Source organism: Lepisma saccharinum, chromosome 25, assembly GCF_977018435.1.
Source record: "Lepisma saccharinum chromosome 25, izLepSacc3.1, whole genome shotgun sequence".
Classification (NCBI taxonomy): Eukaryota; Metazoa; Arthropoda; class Insecta; order Zygentoma; family Lepismatidae; genus Lepisma; species Lepisma saccharinum.
The window spans coordinates 8,833,663-8,854,264 of record NC_139253.1 but is presented as its reverse complement, the minus strand read 5'-3'; the positions used below and the strand labels follow the sequence as shown (position 1 = coordinate 8,854,264).

The window sequence follows — 20,602 nt, the reverse complement described above, 5'->3', positions numbered from 1 at the left end:
AAAAATATTACTTTACAACTATACCACATAAATCTACCAGTGTTAATATTTTTAAAAATTATTCTGTGAAGAAGGAATAGCTATTCTCCATGTGTTTTGCCTTGCCATGAAAGCACATAGGACATGTTGAAGTGAACCTCCCACACATTCTCGATGTTGGCCATTGTGGAGGTGATGTGATGAGCACTACAGGGTTGTCCCCAGGTATCCATCGATTTGAGGCTGAGTGAACCCAAGTGCCACTTTATGCAGGGACATTGAATAAAAATCTCACCTGAAATCACCCACCCACCCAGGTCTTCTGCATGACATTCACATGCTCTATCACTGGATAACCATAATATAATATTAAAAAAATAACCCATGGGTTGACAGCCCTTGAAGTGCCTAGGCTGATCTCCCGACTGCCAGTCTTCCTCCCACAATCCTACATAAAGGTGTGGAGATTTTCAACCAGTGATGAGGTGACGTGGGGTTAGCACGTCGTACCCCCAAGCAGTCATAGGAGATTTCCGAAACTGGGTTACGCTACTCACTTGCAGCTCCCCAATTTCCTCACGATGGTGAGTTACCACCGGTCCTATACACAGGCTGAGAACCCAGGCAGACTCGAACCCATGCTGTCTGGCAGTCGGAGCCCACAGCACCTGAGGCTGCACAGCCACGGAGGAGGTCTCCATGGACAACCTTGCCTCCTAAAAATACCATGTAACTTAATGCAAAAATTCTGCAAATCTATTATTGTTTTAAATATACATGAATAAGCACATACCCTGGTTTTGTCAAGTAACTTTCTAAATGTGCAGTTTCCTTTTTTTTAGGCAAATCCATTGGGGTAATTTTGTTATAATACATTAATTAAGGAAATAAGTAAATCCTTCAGGTTCTTCAAATAATATTTGTGAGTTTTATATTAGATTAGTTATCGGTACTGGTAAATTTCGGTACTGACCAAAATTTCACCTTGGTCTATCCCAGTGTGAGATAATCGGAATATTGATTTACTGAATTAATTTGATTTATTTTTACTTTATTTTTCTGCTACTTTTGGCTAAACACGACTATGAGGATGAGTGACGATGTGATGAAATTGATGAAGGAACACTCTTGCCCAAGACCTCTGGCATGGTACTGCACTCTGCCTTAGAGGTTGGCTAGAGACTTATTTGCAACCTCCATGCTATTTGGGAAGAAAGCTCCATAATTCTGGTGTGAAAGTAAATAAAAGTATGCACAATTTCCAGGGTACTTTACCGACTCTGTAAGTTACCCAAACAGTGAAGTGGTGACTGGTACATTGGTATTAAATTTAAACTGGTAAGGCCCCGGCCCTAGTACTTTCTTAAAAAAATCAGAGTGGTGTGCAAATTTATTTTGAAAACCTGGACATATCAGGGAATTTGTGTTTTTGTCATAATGTGGGAATCCTTTTGTATTTTACAAGAATGCACAGATTTTTGCTAGATGCTTGCATCACTTTTCTTTTTTTTTCTTCCTTTTTTTTTAGGCCGAGATAGCTAGGCAGAAATATGCTTTGCAGCAAATAATCAGGCAACAGAGAGAGCAATATGCACAGATGCAACAGGAAGCTTTCTTCTACACAGAGATGCAGAGAGAATGGAACGAAAAGGTTAACAGATCATGATTCTCCTCCTGGTGGGAAGATCTTCAAATGTCTAGATCCTAGAACATGGATGAAAGTTGAAATGTGACTACTAAGAACTTTTGCTAAAATCTCTAGCTTTCGGTTGATAAGTTTGAGAATACAAAGAACATGTTCATAAAATATCACCTTCAGCTTTATTGTGCTTTATTTTCATTTTGATAATTAAGCAGTATAAAAATATGGTTACGAAGATAAAATATTTTATTAGGAATAAAATACTAACATATTTTGTGATTAGATGTTTCTATAAATAACCTATAATTGAGTGCCAAAATTGGCCATTTTCTTAATATTTTTATGAATGCAAATATATATTTCATATACCACTGTCTTGTAAAGTAAAAGTATACAGTATATATATATATATTGGATAAAAGCAAGGAGGGGCAAAAGGGCTAAGTAAAAATCAAAGAAGGTAAAAGGAAACACTAACCGGACAGTAGAAAAATTCAAAATTTTCGCTAATTTCATAGCATCATCGGTGTGAGGAGAAATAGACGTTCCAGTTCCGTCTATTTCTCCTCACACCGATGATGCTATGAAATTAGCGAAAATTTTGAATTTTTCTACTGTTCGGTTAGTGTTTCCTTTTACCTTCTTTGATTTTATATATATATATATATATATATATATATATATATATAATATCTTCTTTTGAAGGCAAGACCTATTGCTGGCAGTTTCGCATTAAAGATTAATGAACTATCGTGTTCTCCGTAGAATATTGTGGTATCACTAAAATTTTATAAATACGGAGAAACTAGTACTCACTTTTATCCGCGAATCGGTTTTTTTCTTCTTTTTTGAAGAAACAGCTTCGCGGATAAAAGTGAGTACTAGTTTATCCGTATTTATACAGGGTGTCATTTTAATGGCGCCCACGGACCACAGATTCGTGTAGAGGACATCAAAACAAACAACTTTTCTCAGTAACATTTTTCACGTTGGTGCGTCAATTCGACGCTACAGCCGTTCAAAAAAGACCATTTTGCCGCCTGGATGCTGGCAACCCAACACAACATTTGATCGTATCTGTGACGTCATTTCCTGCGGCGAAACATCGCACGGTAGGCTTACAAGGAACACACAAATTTTGTGAAAAATGAAAAACTTCCAGCCACATTATTAGCTGTAAATCGAAGCGAGAAACGCGTCCAGTAAACCGAACATCATAGCCTACCAGCCATAAGATCAGCAGTCATCTCAGGGGAAGTGAACCAACGATATGAGAAATGGTAAAAACATGTTGAAAATGAAGAGTCAATATCGGATTTTGTCTCAGCCTACATGTCAAATATCAACTTTTATTGTACTTACAACTTACATGTGGCTGTTTACGCCCAGCTACATGTCAATTATATTTGCAAATCTCGTTGATATCTACAGGTTTGTGTCCAGATGCTGTGTGGTACTTTGTGCTGATAACGGAAGTATCTGAGGTTCACGTTGTTACATTACGGCTAAAACACGTACAATCACAGTAACAATCTAATGATGAATCAGTAGCGAATATACTGCCGTGTTCAGAGTTGCAAACTATTACGTGTGTATCCGGTGCGTAGATAAACACAGTCGTCGGAGAGTTTTTTTACTACTACTTATATCCCTGTATTTTCAACCATTTTCGCCACTTGCCTCATAATCCCCTGAATATACATTATATTACGTGTTGCTTACCTTTGGAATTTTGAGTTGTTTCATTTCTATTTTGTCATCTGTTCAGTGTGTCACAGACAACTAGTATCAGAAGGACGAAGTGGATAGACTAAATTGTAGATGCCAACTTGGTAACTAGATTTGCAAATATTTGACATGCAATCTGATACAAAATTCGATATGACCACTTCCACTTGAATTCTATTTTCTTTCTACCATTTTTCGTATCGTTTGTTTACTTCCTGTTAGGTTACAGAACGTGTTTTCTCGTTTTGTTTTACGGTACATAATGTGGCTGATTGTAGCTATATCATTTTTCACAGAATATGTGTGTTCCTGGCAACCCTGTAACGCATCGCTTCACGACGGGATATGACGTCACAAATGCAATCAAATGTTGTGTGTGGTTGCCAGCATTCAGGCGGCAAAACGGGCTTTTTTGAACGACTGTAGCGCCGAAACGACGCTCCAACGAGAAAAATGTTACTGAAAAAAGTTGTTTGTTTTGATGTCCTCTATACGTTTCCGTGGTCCGTGGGCGCCATTAAAATGACACCCTGTATACTACCGTGTCTCTCTTTTCCCAATTATGAATAAAATGTTATATTTATATTTTTTTAGAAATTAGAAAAAAAATCATACTAGTCCTTCCCTAGTTTTTATCTTAGTTACATTGTTTTATATGTTTTATTTAATGTAAATAATTATAGATCACTTATTGCAAAATTTGGTGAGAGAAGAGAACAAACATTATTATTTAGAACTATTGAAAGGCTGCTTTGTAGATGATTTATTTTTATCATATTTATTTTTATCATACTTTCTTTGAAACTTATTTTTCTTTATTGTTTTTTTTATATTTTCTCAACATTACCTTTGTTTATTCTTGATTAGCTTTGGCATAAGATTGTATTAGAATTTCCATTCTTCCAGTTTAAATGTAATCCTAGTTTTACTTTTTAATCATTTGGAGTATTCTCTGAACATTTCCTGTCCCCTGAAAATGTATACTCTCACTTCAGTTTTATTGAAATTCTTCAGATCTTCAGTCTTTTAAATTGTTTATAATTTTTCCTCCCTGTAAATGCTCAAAATAACATTTTATAATCTGTGATATTGCTTTCTTTTAACCTTGATGTTTAAACACATGAAACCAGTTTCTTTTTTTGTAGAGTTGGTAAATGTTACTGGTAAATTGTATTAAAAAAATCCCTGGTTGAGTTTTCATAACTTTTCAATAAGTTGTTGTGCAGGGTGAGTCTGCAACAGGCTAATACTTTCAGTAAAGATAATGAATTGCACTAACTAGCAATGTCAACTCACAAAATGCTGACCTCTTTGGCAGAGTAGTTAGCATAGCATGCTACAATGCCAGATGTCCCAGGTTCGAATCCTAGCCTGGGCATGGGTGTTCTTTGTGAGTATCCCATCAATTTCAGCATATCATCACTAATCCTCATCATCGCGATTAGCCAAAAGTGGCAGGAAAGCGAAGTAAAATAAGTCAATCGGTCAACCTGTAAATATGCGTGGGATGAGTCAAATGGTGTTATCTTGATTATACATGGTGTCCTATTATGATGGAGGGGAACCTCAAACTTTTCTGATGATAAGGATGATAAGGATGGTTGAGTGACATCTTGTTTGATAGGTCTTTTGATAGCAACTTTTGTAGGAAATAGTTTTTGGTTTGGTCAGTGGTTTTTGAGTGGGCACCAAAAACTGTTTTATGTTTTCAATGAATTTCCAACATTGTATCAGGCAAGCATTTTCAAACTGGAGAACTCGTAATAATCTTATACATCATCACATGAAAACCCAAAGGTTGAAAACTCATGGTGACCTCCTAGAGGGGTGCCAGGTAAGAAACTTGAAAATTCAAATGGTAAAAATGACTCCTAATTTGAAGAAAAGTTCGTAAAAAACATTTTGTGATATTTGAATGAGCAGCTGAAAACAAACTTGTATGAATTGAAATGTGCAAAGAAAATGATTTTTGGCTGCACATTAAAATATGGTGGTCCATGTCAAAAAATATTTCCTACAAAATTTTCTTGATATTAGACCTATCCAAGACGAGGTTACTCGACCCCCTTTACCATTTAAAATTCTCAAAATATTCCCCTGACACGCTTCTTGCATGTCACCACAAATTTCCAAAATACCACCATTTGATTTGCTGCGTCGGTCTTTCAAGTTGATGTTGCTAATTCTGCAATATAGTACCTGTTTCCAAACTATTAGCATGTTACCTTGCGAGTATATCAAGCATTTCTAATGGTAAAGCAGTAAAATTTCTAAATTCCATAAGTTACATCCTGTAGTTAGTTCAGAAAGGACTTTTTTTTAGAGTACTTCGTAATATTTCAGCCAAATGCCTTGATACCAGTAGGAGAGGTTCCGCCCCATCAGTGGAGTTATGGCAATGAACATGCCAGGCCTAATGTGTACGTCAAGACTCACCCTTCAGTGCCACCACCAGGAGGAAATCCAATTGCGGTAGGACAGGTAAGTAATTCCATCCATTTGTGTCCTTATCTTGTAACAAAATCTTTGAGTTGCACTTCTCTAAAGTTCATACTTCAGGTTTGTGCAACTTACTCACTTCTATATATACTGCTGGACAATGAAAACCGGACACTTTAATATTTGACATCTGAATTGCAATAACAGCTCGCAGGTATATTACAGAATGTTCGGCAGATCATGTAGTACCATATGCACCATTCATAGGCTCGGACTTTGTTTATTCATTCGTACTTAATTTAGTTTCTGCAACATTTAGTTAGCCCTTGTACCAGAGCTTTTATCGACCCATTGCGTTATCACCAAAAATGCAAGTGTCCGGTTTTTTTTGTCCAGCAGTATATATTCTTTCGTATTTCTAAAAATTAAAAATACAAAATTATTTATTACTTCCGTAAAATGAGTATCAATTTTGTACACCGACAACGTTTCGGAAACCACTGTTCCCTTCTTCTGGTCCTATATTTCAGCTATCCGAAAATCGCCAGAGCCTCGTCAATTCATATTCTCGTCAGGAAAAGGAATTGGTATATTATGGTAAAGGTAAAATATTTGGAAAACGCTTAAATCTTTGCTTGACCCATGCTCACTGCTATTTGTTAAAAATCTCTATAAAACCCTTCCACTTAAAAGCCTGTAATAGTTAAAACTTTTAAAAAAGAAAAGATGCCCCCTTATCACACTATTTCCATGCGTTCTGCCAATTCCTTTTCCTGACGAGAGTATGAATTGACGAGGCTATGGCAATTTTCGGATAGTTAAAATATAGGACCTGAAGAAGGGAATAGTGGTTCCCGAAACGTTGTCGGTGTACACAATTGATACTCATTTTATGTAAGTAATAAATAATTTTGTATTTTTAATTCTCTAAAGTGTCAACGGGTGTTTTGCAATGTTGAAACATTAGGAGAAGTTTGTAGAGGGGCATTTCCATGTATGTAGAAAATATGATAAAGTCAACATCATAACATTAACCTTGGCAAAAGTCTTAATGTGTATCTTTGTAGTTCTGTTTTCTGAAATGGATGACTGGTCTCCATCAATGGCAATTTTTTTTCCAGTATGCACATGTAGTTTCAACCTATTATAACAATATTTTTACTTGAGACAAGATCACACTAAGAAGCCATTTCATTTAGGACGATTCAAGACACTTGTTAATGTTATGAAGTTAATGACATGTGGCATGAAATGTAATCTGAATAAAAAGTGGGCAGCAATTTATTTAGGTATGGGCAAAAAGAAGTTAGTTGCAGGTGCATGAATGAAAGGTTTGGAGCTCTTCTTAAATTCTGAAAGTACAATGCGAAAGCTGCCCTTCTGCATGATTTATTTAATGTTTATTATATGGTACCCAGCAGCTGCAAAACCTTCAGGATGTTTGGGTTTTGCCCTGCCCCTGGTGGCATTTAACACATTATTTCTCAAAAACCAGACATGATATTTCAGTTCTGTTTTATTTTGTTCACATGTGTGAAGATAGGACATACTTTATTCAATGCAGTATCAGTATTGGAAGTTTGTCGAAAGTCAGTTTAATTTTTGATTAGATAAGAATTTTTGGGTTTTTCATATGCACAGAAATATTTTTTTAAAAATTCACAGAGTAGAATTATTTGTTGTAGAGAGTTGAAGTTTGTTTTGTTTCGGATGGAATTGTTAGGATCTTCACAGGATATGCAATGTTGACATTCCATCTCAATATAGACGGACACAATTAAAGAAAGAAAGAGGACAATTGAGTGTGAGTCAGTTGCAGTCCATCACAAAATGCAAGTTTAAAATATGTGCATCATTTAGACCCTTAACAAGCACCCCGGTACACGTTGAAAAAATTGTTAAGCATAGGCAGTTTACCACCTAGCTTATATCTCTGACGTTTATTTGTTCACACCCTTGAAGAAAACTCTAAACTGACAGTATTTTTTCTTATTTTACATTGCATTTGCTTCTTTATACTAATTGTGGTGATGAGAATGAATGGAGATTAGGTAAAATTGATAGAGATATTGAGTGCAGCACATAGCAGCCACTGATAAGCCGACAGTATCCACACTTAACAGGATGCCTGTCTCAATGCCTAGGGAGACTTCTTAGTAAACGTACTGCACTCCTGTGACCTTAAACTGTGTTCCTTTGGTCTGTTGTCTTGTTTCTGGACCTTTATAGACAAATGCATAAATCAATTCAAACGGGTTTCATTCAGTCACACCTTTTAAAATCAGGGTTTCCATATTAGGTTGGTAGATATTTTGTTTTAATGTAATTCTCACATGTAATTGTGCACTGTTTATGTGGTCATTTACAAATTTATTTAACATTATTTCAGCACTTAAGGCAAATTCAGCACGTAAGGCAAACTCCACCTCATCATGTTCCATCAACCATACAGCGAGATCCGAGATTACAACGTCGTTATGGCAGCCTCCACAATCATCAGCCACGCTTGCTTCCTGCAGGTATTTGACACCTCCTCAGCTAATACAGTTGTTCAAAGTGCTCAAGTGTAATTCCATTTTCAATAAAGTACTTTAAATTTATGAAATTTATTATTTTTATTATGAAAAATGAGGACAACTACTTCTTCATTACTAAATTTTCAACCCACATGCATGTAAATGATGTTACCATATTTGCAGCACATGCTATTACAATGCATTTGAAATATAGTCTTATCTAAGTATTGTTATGTCTTGCAATTGCAAAGGAAGTACCATTTCAACTGTAATTATGGTTGCATGATCATTACTTAATTACATACATAATTTTTCATGAACGGATGTTAATATATCAATGTACTTCCTGCAATCAGATGCGAGCACCAGCAGACGTCATGCTGTTAAACCGTTGGAAGCTGCAAGCAACATTCCTAGGGATCAAGTGAATAGGAACCTCCCCACTCACGACGAGAGGATTCCTCAGCCGTCTACTTCAGGGAAGCCAGACAATTGCCAAATGCAACAGAAAGTAAGTACTGCAACTCAAACAGTTGAACATGAATCTTAGGCATTCTGCCAACACATAATCTATTTCATGTAACTAGTTCAGCACAGCTAATCATCAGTTGACCTAAAGAGACAGAAAAATGACATAAAGTAAGAAAGAAACATACACACAAATGTCTTCAATGCCCAATTCTGTAGTACAAGGTCCATTCAATAAATAACCGGAAAAGTTGTATAAAAAATTGAAAATACTACCATGTTTGGTGTTTCTTTGTTATTTTGTGGTGGCGTCCTAGAACTATTAACAGATGGGCCTGGCATGCCTGCCTCACGAACGGGGTGCTGGGAATCAGTGAAACAAAATGGCGGCACCCTTGCCAACTTGGAGCAGCGAAGTGTCATTAGATTTCTGTTAGCTGAAGGGTTGAAACCAATTGAAATTCACCGTCGGATGGCAATGCAATATGGTGAAAGCTGTTTGAGTCGAACACAAGTGTATGAGTGGGCAGAAAAGTTCAAACAGGATGTAACAAGTGCTCAAGATTTGCAACGTCCAGGACGCTCTGTCTCTGCAGTCACGGAGAACAACATTGCGAGAGTTGACGAGTTGATACGGGGAAACAGGCGTATTACGGTGAGTGAGATTGCATCAGAGATGAATGTTAGTGTCGGATCAGCCCACCATATTGTTCATGACATACTGATGTTCAAGAAAGTGTGTGCGAGGTGGGTTCCAAAACATTTGACACCAGAAATGAAAGAAAGGCGCATGGATGTGTGCTGGGAGCTTTTGCGACAGTACGAGGCTGAAGGGGAGGCATTTATTCACCATATTGTCACAGGGAAATGAAAGTTGGGTACATTTTTACAAACCTGACCAAAAGCGGGCTACAATGGAGTGGCGACATTCTTCATCTCCAAGACCCAAGAAGGTGCGAGCTGAAATGTGCAGGTAAGGACATGTTGACTTAGTTTTGGGATCATAAGGGAACAATTCTTGAACATTACATGCCGAGAGGTCAAAATGTAAACAGTGTGACATACGCAAACCTTATGCGTGAAAATTTAAAACCAGCAATTTTGAAGAAGCGACGTGGTCTGGTGTCCAGTGGTATCCTTTTACTGCATGACAATGCGAGACCACAGACTGCTAGAGTCACATTATCTACCATCAATGACCTAAAGTTCGTCTGCTTACCCCACCCCCCGTATTCCCCGGATCTGGCACCTTCAGATTATTACATTTTTGGCCCACTTAAAGACCTTCTTAGTGGCTCAAGGTTCGAGGATGATGAAGACGTCCAGGCAGCAGTGCATAACTGGTTACGCACACCCAAAATAATTCTTTTCATGTGGAATTGGGAGGCTTGTTGAGTGCTGGCGCAGGTGCATTGAACTTGAGGGGGACTACGTTGAATAATAATCATATGTTGTATTCTATTCTAATAATAGATTCTGTACAAAAAAATATTTCCTGTTATTTATTGAATGAACCTTGTATATTCCATATTTATCGCATTTTTAAAATTATTTTTAATGAAGAGAACATCATCTATGTATCTTGTAAATACAATAATTTATTGTTTAGCTGTTCAGTTGTTTTTCTTCCATACATAATGAAGATTCTCATTTGCCTTATATGTTGGTGTCCAAATCTGAATTGGAACATTTAATTTTAATGTCAATGAGTAATTTTTGTTGTACTAATTTCTATGTATATTCACGGACACTGCTGGGTTGTAACAATTCCACTGAACGTCAATGTATTCATTACAACCCAGCAGTGTCCGTGACTGTACATGAAATGGATTGACTAAGGGGTAGTGTTTACATTAAAGATTTTTGTATCTTATGGGTAACATTTGTCATTTTGCCAGAGGTTCTATAACCACTGTTTCATTTGAGTTGTGGGGGCCTCCCCGATGGCGCAGTGGTAGCGTTGCCGCCTTGTAATCAAGGGGTCCCGGGTTCGATACCCGGTGGAGGCACAAGTGGTTCGGATCCCACTTTAAACTGTAGGTCCAGTCCCGATTAGCCTTCCTGTGCATAAAGTGTACTTAAAACACCAACTCAACAACAACTCATATGAGTTGTGACGCAAATGTCTGTTTTACTTGTATTAAAGAAAACCAAACACTTGTATATTGTGCTCCATCCATCCGTAACTCCCAACAGATGTTGATAGAGGATGGAAAGTGCAAAGCGTGCACCACAGAAGGATATGCAGTTGACTGTCTAAAATGGTATTGTAATAATGGCGTCTGTGCAGATGTTGACATGTGTGTCAGTTAATTCAGAATATTTTTAAAACTCATACGTTTGGTTGTAAATTTACTGTGCTATATTTTTCAGGAAAAGGAGGAACATTGTGCAGAGCTCCCAAAGACTGTGACTGAAAGCTCTTCTGTTTTACCAAAAGGTAATTTTCATTTGCTGTAATTTTTTTCTTTCTTTCTATTTATTTCTTGCATTACAACAGGAGTGATGATCTCCCCTTGGAGAGGCAGTTCACTTGTTTGTTTTTATTCTGTCCCTTCATTGATAGTTTTGGTATATTATTAGTTTTAGACATAGTTTCTATGTGATGATCAATGAAATTTAGATGTGAAAGGGGGAGAGGGCACCACTAACTGTTATGTTAATTGATGGTTTATTGTTAAATATGAATGGGACATTAATTGGTACTCTTGTGGTCTCAGCCAATATCATGTTTCAATTAGCCAATGCGTAAATTCTGTCATTTTGTTATTATTTTTATGAATACAGTGGAACCTCAATTATATGTTTTTCAGGGGACAAAGCTGAAAAAAAATAAAATGTGGGAAAATGTAAAAATCCGAGTTCCACTGTATAAACATTATATTCATGTAATTTTTTTCTGGTAAAGTAAATGTCTAAACGTGCAGTTCTTTTGTCACCTGGTTATATATATTAATTAAAGAAGTCAACGAACCATTCAGGTTATTCAAGTAACATGTCCAGTTTTACAATTGAGTGATTTATCAGTTGTTGATATCTGTAAATTTTGTCAGTAATTTATTGCTATCGTGAAAAAATTCTTATCAGCCCATCGCTAATTTTAAACAACTCAGGGAAGAATGATGTTGTTTTAGACTAACATATTGTTGTTTTTAAATGGTTGGGAGGGAGAGGGGATTGCACCTTCCATGCTCCCCTTAATCCACCAACAGTCTTGAGAAGTTTTTAGCATTTAAAATGTTAATATTTTTATTTCAATAATAAAACTATGTTGGAAGGAAATATTTTGATGTAGCCTTCAACTTCTTATGGCTTATGTTCATTCTTGGTTCATTTCTTTCTTCAGATAATGCTGTGGAAAGTCTGCAGGAATGTTCCATGGAGAAATGCAGAGAATCAGAAGCTTCATCCAAAGATATTGAAGGTAATAGCATTTATCAAACTTGCAACATAGGCTGATGTTCATACAGTCAATGGCAATGTTAGGTACTAATAAAGTATTTAAGGAGTACTTAAACTGATGTTGCAACTCAGAGTACTGGCCAATATTCAGTTTCAATTTCCAAATCTCATTTTTGAATGCATTTACAAAAGATTCAGCCATAATAAAGCTTAAAAGGCTCTTTGTGAATCAATAAGGTTCTTATGTTAAGCAGGGAGAATTATAATTGTTTAATCTGAGAGGTGCTTATGTACCGTTCTGCTTTCAACAGATGAAATAGTTGCCCTGCTTGCTGTAACGAAGGATATCATCAGCTTGGACACGGAACAGGATCAGGATTATTCGTATCTTTCAGGTATGCTCAGGTCTTTTTACTTACTTTATGTGTTTATTGTACGTACACAGAAACCAAGTGAGTCAGAGGACCCAAGATAGCTATTGATGTTTTCATTACGTCACCCAGAAAGTGCAATAAGAAACACTGATGCCTGTACAGATGTTGTCTGTGTGGGAACAAGATGGCCTGGCATCTTGTCATCCTGTCCTCCTCAGGATGTGTTTTACATACCCTAGTTCTTGTGCACGAAAATTAATGTAAATTATTAGTAATTGTATCCAGATAAAATTTAGAAAAGTCAGCTTTCTATATTTGCCTTATTAAACATTATGTATTTTATTACTGTGAGTCTCACTGTATGTGCAATATGCAAATGAAACCAGATGTCTTTTGTAGTAACCCTGTACATCTTTACATACCACATCATGCAAACATGATTATGTACAGTGAGGTCAAGGTTTAAAATAATATTGTGATTTATTAATTGATGATTAATAATATTGCAGGACTCTTAAATTTTCTTTTGTTCCAGGCAAATTTGCTCCATTTTCATTTCACAAGGACCACAAGATTACGAAGAAATCTATTTCTAAGGGTGAGTGCAAGTAATCAGAATTATTATTAGTCTGCATACCTTACCCTATGTTAGCTAAAATAAATAAGTAATTTCATTTTCATTTGTGTTCCATAATTTTGAAGTGATATTGCAATATTTACCATATATAAAAATTTGAACAGGATGCATATTGTTATTGTTTATTGTGCTGCTTTTCTGTAAGGGGAAACCTAAGAAATATGGTATTATATATAATGCATTTTAATCATTTCTTGTGTAACTGCTTCTGTACCAATGTAAATTCTCAGAGGATATTTATAAGGTAGAAACAGAAACTTGATTACATTTAATTTTTGACACTGATTCATTCGGTATCTATTAAGTAATTACATACATCAGAATTAGGCAAATATTGGCATGAGAATCAGTTCAGAAAATTTTCACATCACTACATTCTATAAATAATTTAATGGCAGATAAAACTCGATTCAAGACAACATATTTTTAGCAACCTACATTTTCGGAATTTCTGTAAAGAATATATCCAATTATGCATATGATTGGTATTTATTGCTTGTGTGATTTGCTTACCAGTCCTTGTTAAGTTTAAAATTATATAGTATCTTGATTAGTTAAAAAGTTCTGTTGTTCACATTATCAATACACATTTTCTAGTTTGAAGTTTTATTCAGTTGAAATTTTCAACTGAGTTGGAATTCTTATCGTAGTTCCCATTGTTGGTTTTAAGTCCACTTTATGCACAGATAGATAGGCCAATCAGAACTGGACCTACAGTTTCAAGTGGAATCCGAACCACTGTGTATGTACCTAGTTCCCATTGTAAATTCCTTTCACAATACAGGTAAAGCTATCTGTCTCCTGAACATTATACTGCGCTTTGAAGGTATACAGAGAGATGTGGAGGTAGGACTTTGCACATTCTTGATCTTGGCCATACTGGGTTTGATTGATTGATTGAGTTGGTGTTTCAAGTCCACTTTATGCAAAGTAGGGCTAATTGGGACTGGACGTACAGTTTAAAGTGGGATCTGAATCACTATGTCCCTCTACCAGGTATCGAACCCTGGACTTCTTGATTACAAGTGGATGATGGGCCATACTGGTGTTGTAATTACCACCAAGTTCTAGTCATCTTTATTCCAAAGTGCCCCCATCCCCACAAAATCCATTGATTGGAGGATGAGTGAGCCTCAGAGCAATTCGATGCAGGGGCATTATCAGGAAAGAATTGACCCTGGATTTCCCACACGACAGTCATGTACCCTGTGTTGATCCCCCCTCCCCAAATCATTCCCATACCGATTTCATTGATTATTTGCAAATAAAGCATATCTTTAGATTTAAGTATATATTGGTTAGGTCTGATAACCCACACATGATGTTACTCTTACCAGTCCTAATGATTGAAAGTTATAATAATTAAAAGTTGCTCAATATATTGATTAATATTAGTGTGTAAAATTGCGTTCCTATTATAAGCATCAATTTATCAGAGTATTGTGTCAAAATATTCAATAATTACATCAGAATATTCAAATATGTACCTACATGTCATCACAAAAATATAGTTTTTTCACACAACATTGGTGCAGAATAAATGGAAACTTCAAATTTTGTGCTGGCCCCCATGGTGGAGTGGTTAGGACATCATGATATGATGCCAGGGGTCCGAGGTTCGAATCCCAGCCTGGGCATGGATGTTTGTGAGTGTCAATTCATCAATTTCATCATATCATCACTCGTCCCCATCTTTGTAATTAGCCAAAAGTGGCAGATAAGCAAAATATAGGAAACCAAATCAATCAATCAATCCATCAAATTTTGCATAATTTAGAGGTTGATTAGATTCCGTAAAAGTGTTATGCGGCATTCTTGCAGACCCTGCGAAAGATCAACATTCCAGAAAAGTATCAACTGATATCAGTAAATAATATCGAACCGATACTTTCCAATGCCAATGTATTGGCTTAGCCCTAATTTCAGTTATAACATATTGTAAAACATCATGATACTTAAGCTGGTACAGGTAGAAAATATGTTCAATACATACATGCAATTGTTTCTTCTTTTTTTTAATCCATAAATGCATGAATTATTTTTTGCCGCCAATTTTTTTCTTGTGTTTAGTCTAATATCTGTTGTTATGTAGTAATAAGCGATTTTGAATAATTTTTTGAAAATTTTCATTCTCCCTTTTTGAATTATGCCCTGTTACCATATAGTAACGCTATGCATTCTCCCCTACCAATTGATTTATTTTTGAAAACTTGGTAATTTCTGAATTAACCTTAAAATTACTTTCAAAATTTTATTATTTTTTATATAATACAAATATTGTAGATCCATTGTACATTGATCTCACATTTTCTGAGCTAAAGGCGACCAGATAACTATTTAGTACATAATAATTACTCTATATTCACATATTGTACATCAATCTTGAATATTCAGTTGTCATAAAAACTTTGAATTGAAGTTTTAAGTCCACTTTATGCACAGAATAGCTAATCGGGAATGGACCTAGAGTTTAAAGTGGGATTGGAACCACTGTGCCATGTACCTCCACTGCGTATCGAACCCGGGACCCCTTGATTACAAGGCAACGATATTACTACTATGCCATTGGGGAGGCCCTTGTCATAGAAACGTATGGAACGTGAGGTCCAACCACATATTTGACATGTCCAATGCGAACACTACTGGTAGATCACCAGCATAGCATACATTTTTCAAAACCTTCCTTTGTGTTGTAATGGGCCGCCATGCCTCCTTAGGTGCAACACGAAATGATGCCACATAGTTTTGAGTGATTTCCATCCAAATCCAAGCTGGGAGAATTTTTGCCTCTGAAATTCTTGTAGAATATGCATAAGAGGGACTGCAGTCTTTCAAAATTTGTTTTCAATGTCAGTAGAATCTTCTTGCCTTCCTTGATAGATGCCAAAACAAATGAGGCATCCACGGAAGGTTTTCAAGCACCAGGCAGGCTTTGTAACCAAGTCTTACAGGTTTACCTCTAATAAATAGCTTGCAGGCATATTTTCCATAATATGGGATCACAGACTCAACAAAGCTGAGCTACTGAACAGGCACAAAATGTTCCATGAAATGGTCATCTATTATTACTATTATTTTTATTAAAATAACATAAATTATAAGCAATCCATACAAAAGACGACAAGAGGCTTTACAACGCCACCATTATGAGCAAAAATTGAGCAAGTGATGCAAATTCTTGAACAGAAAATGTCATTAGTTTTAAATTACATGTGTTTACTAAATGCTGAAAACATTCAGAACTTTATAATGAAAGACAATGAGATAAACACACCATACTTAGTTTCCAGCGTATGACATTTTGAATAAAAAATCGAAGGTCAAAACAAATAAATTCTCTCACAACAATGCCGTTACCTTGACTGAAACTAATGGTTTCAAACACAAGCTTTATGCTTCCTAGAGCATCTTCTGGCACTAGGTTTGCCTACACACTCAATATAGACAAGCCTCTAGCACGAAAGTGTGCGAACGTTGAGCATATGGTAATGCTATGCGTTTAAGGGTTAAACAATGATACACACATATCATACGAAGTTAAAAATTACTCAGAAATATATAACTCCTTTATATTCAAATATAATTATTCTTCATTAATTTTTCTTGTATTTTCAGTGGATGATAAAGTAGTGGGAAAGTTCTTTGACATCTCACGCAAGGCAATATGTGATGCAAAATCCAAGGTGGAAATCAACACAGAATCACCGGCGGATTCGGAACACAGCTTGGAAGACCAAATGGAGACTGCAGCTAAAGAGACAACAGCTGCACGTACACCGTATACGGAACCCTTGGAAGATTCCAAAGATACGCTTGATGCATCAGTGGCAGGTGGTTCATCTGAGAATTCAACACATGCAGAGTCTGCAGAAGATCCTAAAGAATTGTGTGCTCAGTCATTGGATATGGTTTCAGTTGAAGATTCAGTGGAGCATGGTTCAGAACTTGCGAAAGACTCATTGGAAACTAACATAATGGCACAGGGTGCACAACATTCCAAGGAACCGTGTGTCGATTCATTAGCCACAGCTTCTGTTGAGAACTCAACACCTATGGAATTAACAGACCATTCACAAGACAAGTGTGTTCAGTTATTGGCTACAAATTCAGTGGAACATTCAAAGTTACAGTGTACAGAACCTGCGAAAGAATCAGAGGAATTGTGTAAAGAAATAGGCGAGAACTTAAATCAAGAACATGCAGAAGATTCCAAGAAATTTAGTGTTGATTCAGTGGCTGCAGATTCTGTTGAGAACTCAACACCTATGGATTTAACAGACCATTCACAAGACAAGTGTGTTCAGTTATTGGCTACAAATCCAGTGGAACATTCAAAGGTACAGTGTACAGAACCTACGAAAGAATCAGAGAAATTGTGTAAAGAAATAGGCGAGAACTTAAATCAAGAACGTACAGAATATTCCAAGGAATTGAGTGTTGATTCACTGGCCGCAGATTCTGTTGAGAACTCAACGCCTATGGAATTAACAGACCATTCACAAGATATGTGTGTTCAGTTATTGGCTACAAATCTAGCGGATAATTCAAATGTACAGTGTACAGAACCTATGAAAGCATCGGAGAAATCATGTGAAAAAATAGGTGAAAGCTCAAGTAACGAATGTTTCCCAGCTATGGAGAGTGAAAATAATGTAAATGTAACTCGTGTGGATGAGTCTCAGATAATATCTACAAATCCTGACAATGTACAGAAAGAGCTTCCAACTTCCAGTAAAGAAGTCAGTGACAAATCAACAACCAAGGATCTTCGTTGCCCCAACTGCTCTGCTCTTAGGGCAGAGAAAAGCAAGTTAGTTAAGAATCGAAAAAGATCAGTCATGACTCAGGTGGAGATGATTGAAGATAATATTGCAGGATATTGTATAGTAATGAAAGGACAGACCCGAACTTCCAAAAGTACAAAGCCCCGTTCTTTCCATATGTCTTCGACATCTGTCCGTTCATTTCCAGAAAGTATGTTCCATATTTTGTAGTCTTTTGGTGCCAGTCACACAACTAATGTGAAATGCTAATAGATTAATATGCCAAAATACTTGCCTGGTGGAAACTTGTCCAAGATCTTCCCTATTTACATTTTTCATTTTAAGTTTTACTCAATTGAACTAAAATGGCAAGATTTTTGGTATAGTAGTCTCTTGGCATTATTTTCTGTGATAAGTGTGAGTATTATATAAGTTTATTAATAATATACAGTTGTCTTCAAAGATGATAATGGGCAAATTGTGCAGTATTATTCATTATTTTTTCTTTCACATCCTGCATCCTTTTAAGGGATAGTGTATCAATATTTTTTTGATTTTGTTTCACTTCTTGAATCATGCTTATGTTAACATACTTATGTTATGTTGCTCGTGTGGATGAAAATAGCGATGGGAAATTTGCCCATTATCATCTTTGTAAGTGTCTATTTACATGATTCCAAATTAGGCAGCATTTTTTGTCGATAGCAAGTTAGAAAAATTCAGTTGTAAGTGGAACTAAAAATTTTGACAGCTCTTGATTACATGTTACGTACTTTTTCCATGTTAAATGTAAAGACAGCTTGATACACAATATTATTGGATTCTTATCCTTAATGCTTCCTGTTTTCGATTTTAAACTGCATTGTGGATAAGAAACTAGGAAGTAAACTCCGTGGCTCGGCAGTTATTTCCACATCAAGCCCCATCACCCTATGTTTCAAGTTTTCGAGATTAAACTGCTGCTGCTGTTGCCTCCAGGTAGCTCGGTCCTACCAGAGATCGAACCAAGGACTCCTCACATCAAAGGTGAAAGTGCTAACAGTTCAGCTCCGTACATGTTCTGCAAATTTTCCATGAAGAACCTAAACAGTTGATTCAGCTCGGTGATTGATCAGTAGAATCAGGCTACTGTGGATTTTGCTCTGCTAAAAAAAACTTTAAAAGGTCATGATATATTAACTGTACACATACAAATCGTAACAAAATTTGTAATTTTCCACTAAAATGCAAGTCATTGCAAGTGAAATATCAGATTGGTAGTTATCAGCAGATTTACTAATACACTGAATAAGCCTATACTGGCCAATACCAATAGAATCCTATTGCTACAACAAATATTAAGTTATATATTTACGCAGTCAGATCATAAGCAGATGCAAAAGTACTTGACCTTGGAGTAAGCAGAAAATCAGTAGAGCTATCTAATTTGGAATCATGCAAATGGACAATCTGCATAAACATTCAAGAATCTAATTTTTTAAAGGTGCTTGTTTACATTTTTGACAAAAAAATATGCATTTGTATTGTTGTTTGTTAATCATTTATTTTGCTACATGTACAGTAATTCAGTGTAGGTGAAAGACAAACTCAGTTATGTTTATAGGTTTTCATTATAAGTTGTTTGGAAACAGTATTGAACAATTTACTTAGTATTGCAAACTTTAATTTGGAGATTATTTTTCTGTACTTGTAATTTATTTCAAGATCTTGGCTATTTTTTTATGTTTTGTAAAGTATTATTTCATTCAAGAGATTATCATGTAATCTAAGAAAGTTACATTACTCAAAAGAAAAATGTATTATTGTGGAATATAAACTAAATTTTTTACATTTTATGTATTATTTTTAAAGTAAATTGTGGTTTCAGAATAAGGATTTTTGTTACCTTTACAAAATACGTTTTTTTTTCCTTCGTAATAATTTGAAATTGAAAGTAACTTTCAAAGCTATATTGATATATGCTGAAGACAAAAATATTATTACAAGGCCTTATTGCAAGAAATTTCCTTTTATTATTAACACTGCCATAAACCGTTTTGAATGCTAATCAGCTTGAAATGAAATTTGGGCTGCCCTTTCCAGTGTTCGAAACTTGACCTTGATATGTATAGGTGCCATTTAGATCATGAACAGGTCATCCAATGAACTGACGGTCAATTGATTTCTGTAAGCAGTTTATTTGATTGAAGTGGCTAAAGCCATTCTCCCACTCTGCTGTAAAGGTAAAGGTAAAGTGCTCCCCTGTGCATAGCACCACGCCATGAAGGCATATAGGGGGTGTGGGGGTAACGCCCCACACTTTCTTGATCCGGTCGTGAGTGGGGGTGATGTGATCAGCACCACGCCCCTGACCGCCTTTACCCCCCAGGGTTTCCCCCAGGTACCCATGTTATTCGACGCTGGGTGGGCGCCGGGGCCGCTTTCACCGTTAGAAAAGTTCCCGGATTTGAACCGGCCGGGGATCGAACCCGGGATCTTTAGCATGGTAGTCAGACGCGTTACCGACTGAGCCACCGCGGCCATGTATTAAGTAGAATGACATAATGTAACAGAGTGATTGAATCACAGGTAGTTTGTTTGCATCAATCTTTTCTGAAAGGGTTTGCTGCAGCGATTGTCTCTCACAAGGGTTCAAAACATTTTATACCAGTCTC

At 36.3% G+C, this 20,602-nt stretch overlaps 1 protein-coding gene across 5 annotated transcripts in view; it reads left to right on the top strand.

Annotated features, from left to right (window-relative positions):
- Positions 1–19,753, top strand: part of LOC145978869 (uncharacterized) — a 79,914-nt gene extending 60,161 nt beyond the window's left edge. For 4 of the 5 annotated variants that reach the window (XM_083111762.1, XM_083111764.1, XM_083111761.1 and 1 more), the window contains 9 exons: positions 1,508–1,630; positions 5,693–5,830; positions 8,178–8,307; positions 8,661–8,815; positions 11,146–11,212; positions 12,119–12,196; positions 12,486–12,569; positions 13,084–13,146; positions 16,801–19,753. In XM_083111762.1, coding sequence (XP_082967888.1) covers positions 1,508–1,630; positions 5,693–5,830; positions 8,178–8,307; positions 8,661–8,815; positions 11,146–11,212; positions 12,119–12,196; positions 12,486–12,569; positions 13,084–13,146; positions 16,801–18,179 — 2,217 coding nt within the window. In that variant the 3' untranslated portion in view covers positions 18,180–19,753. The remainder of the gene's footprint in view (positions 1–1,507; positions 1,631–5,692; positions 5,831–8,177; positions 8,308–8,660; positions 8,816–11,145; positions 11,213–12,118; positions 12,197–12,485; positions 12,570–13,083; positions 13,147–16,800) is intronic. The other variant, XM_083111765.1, reaches the window with a different exon arrangement.
- Positions 19,754–20,602: the final 849 nt, after the last annotated feature.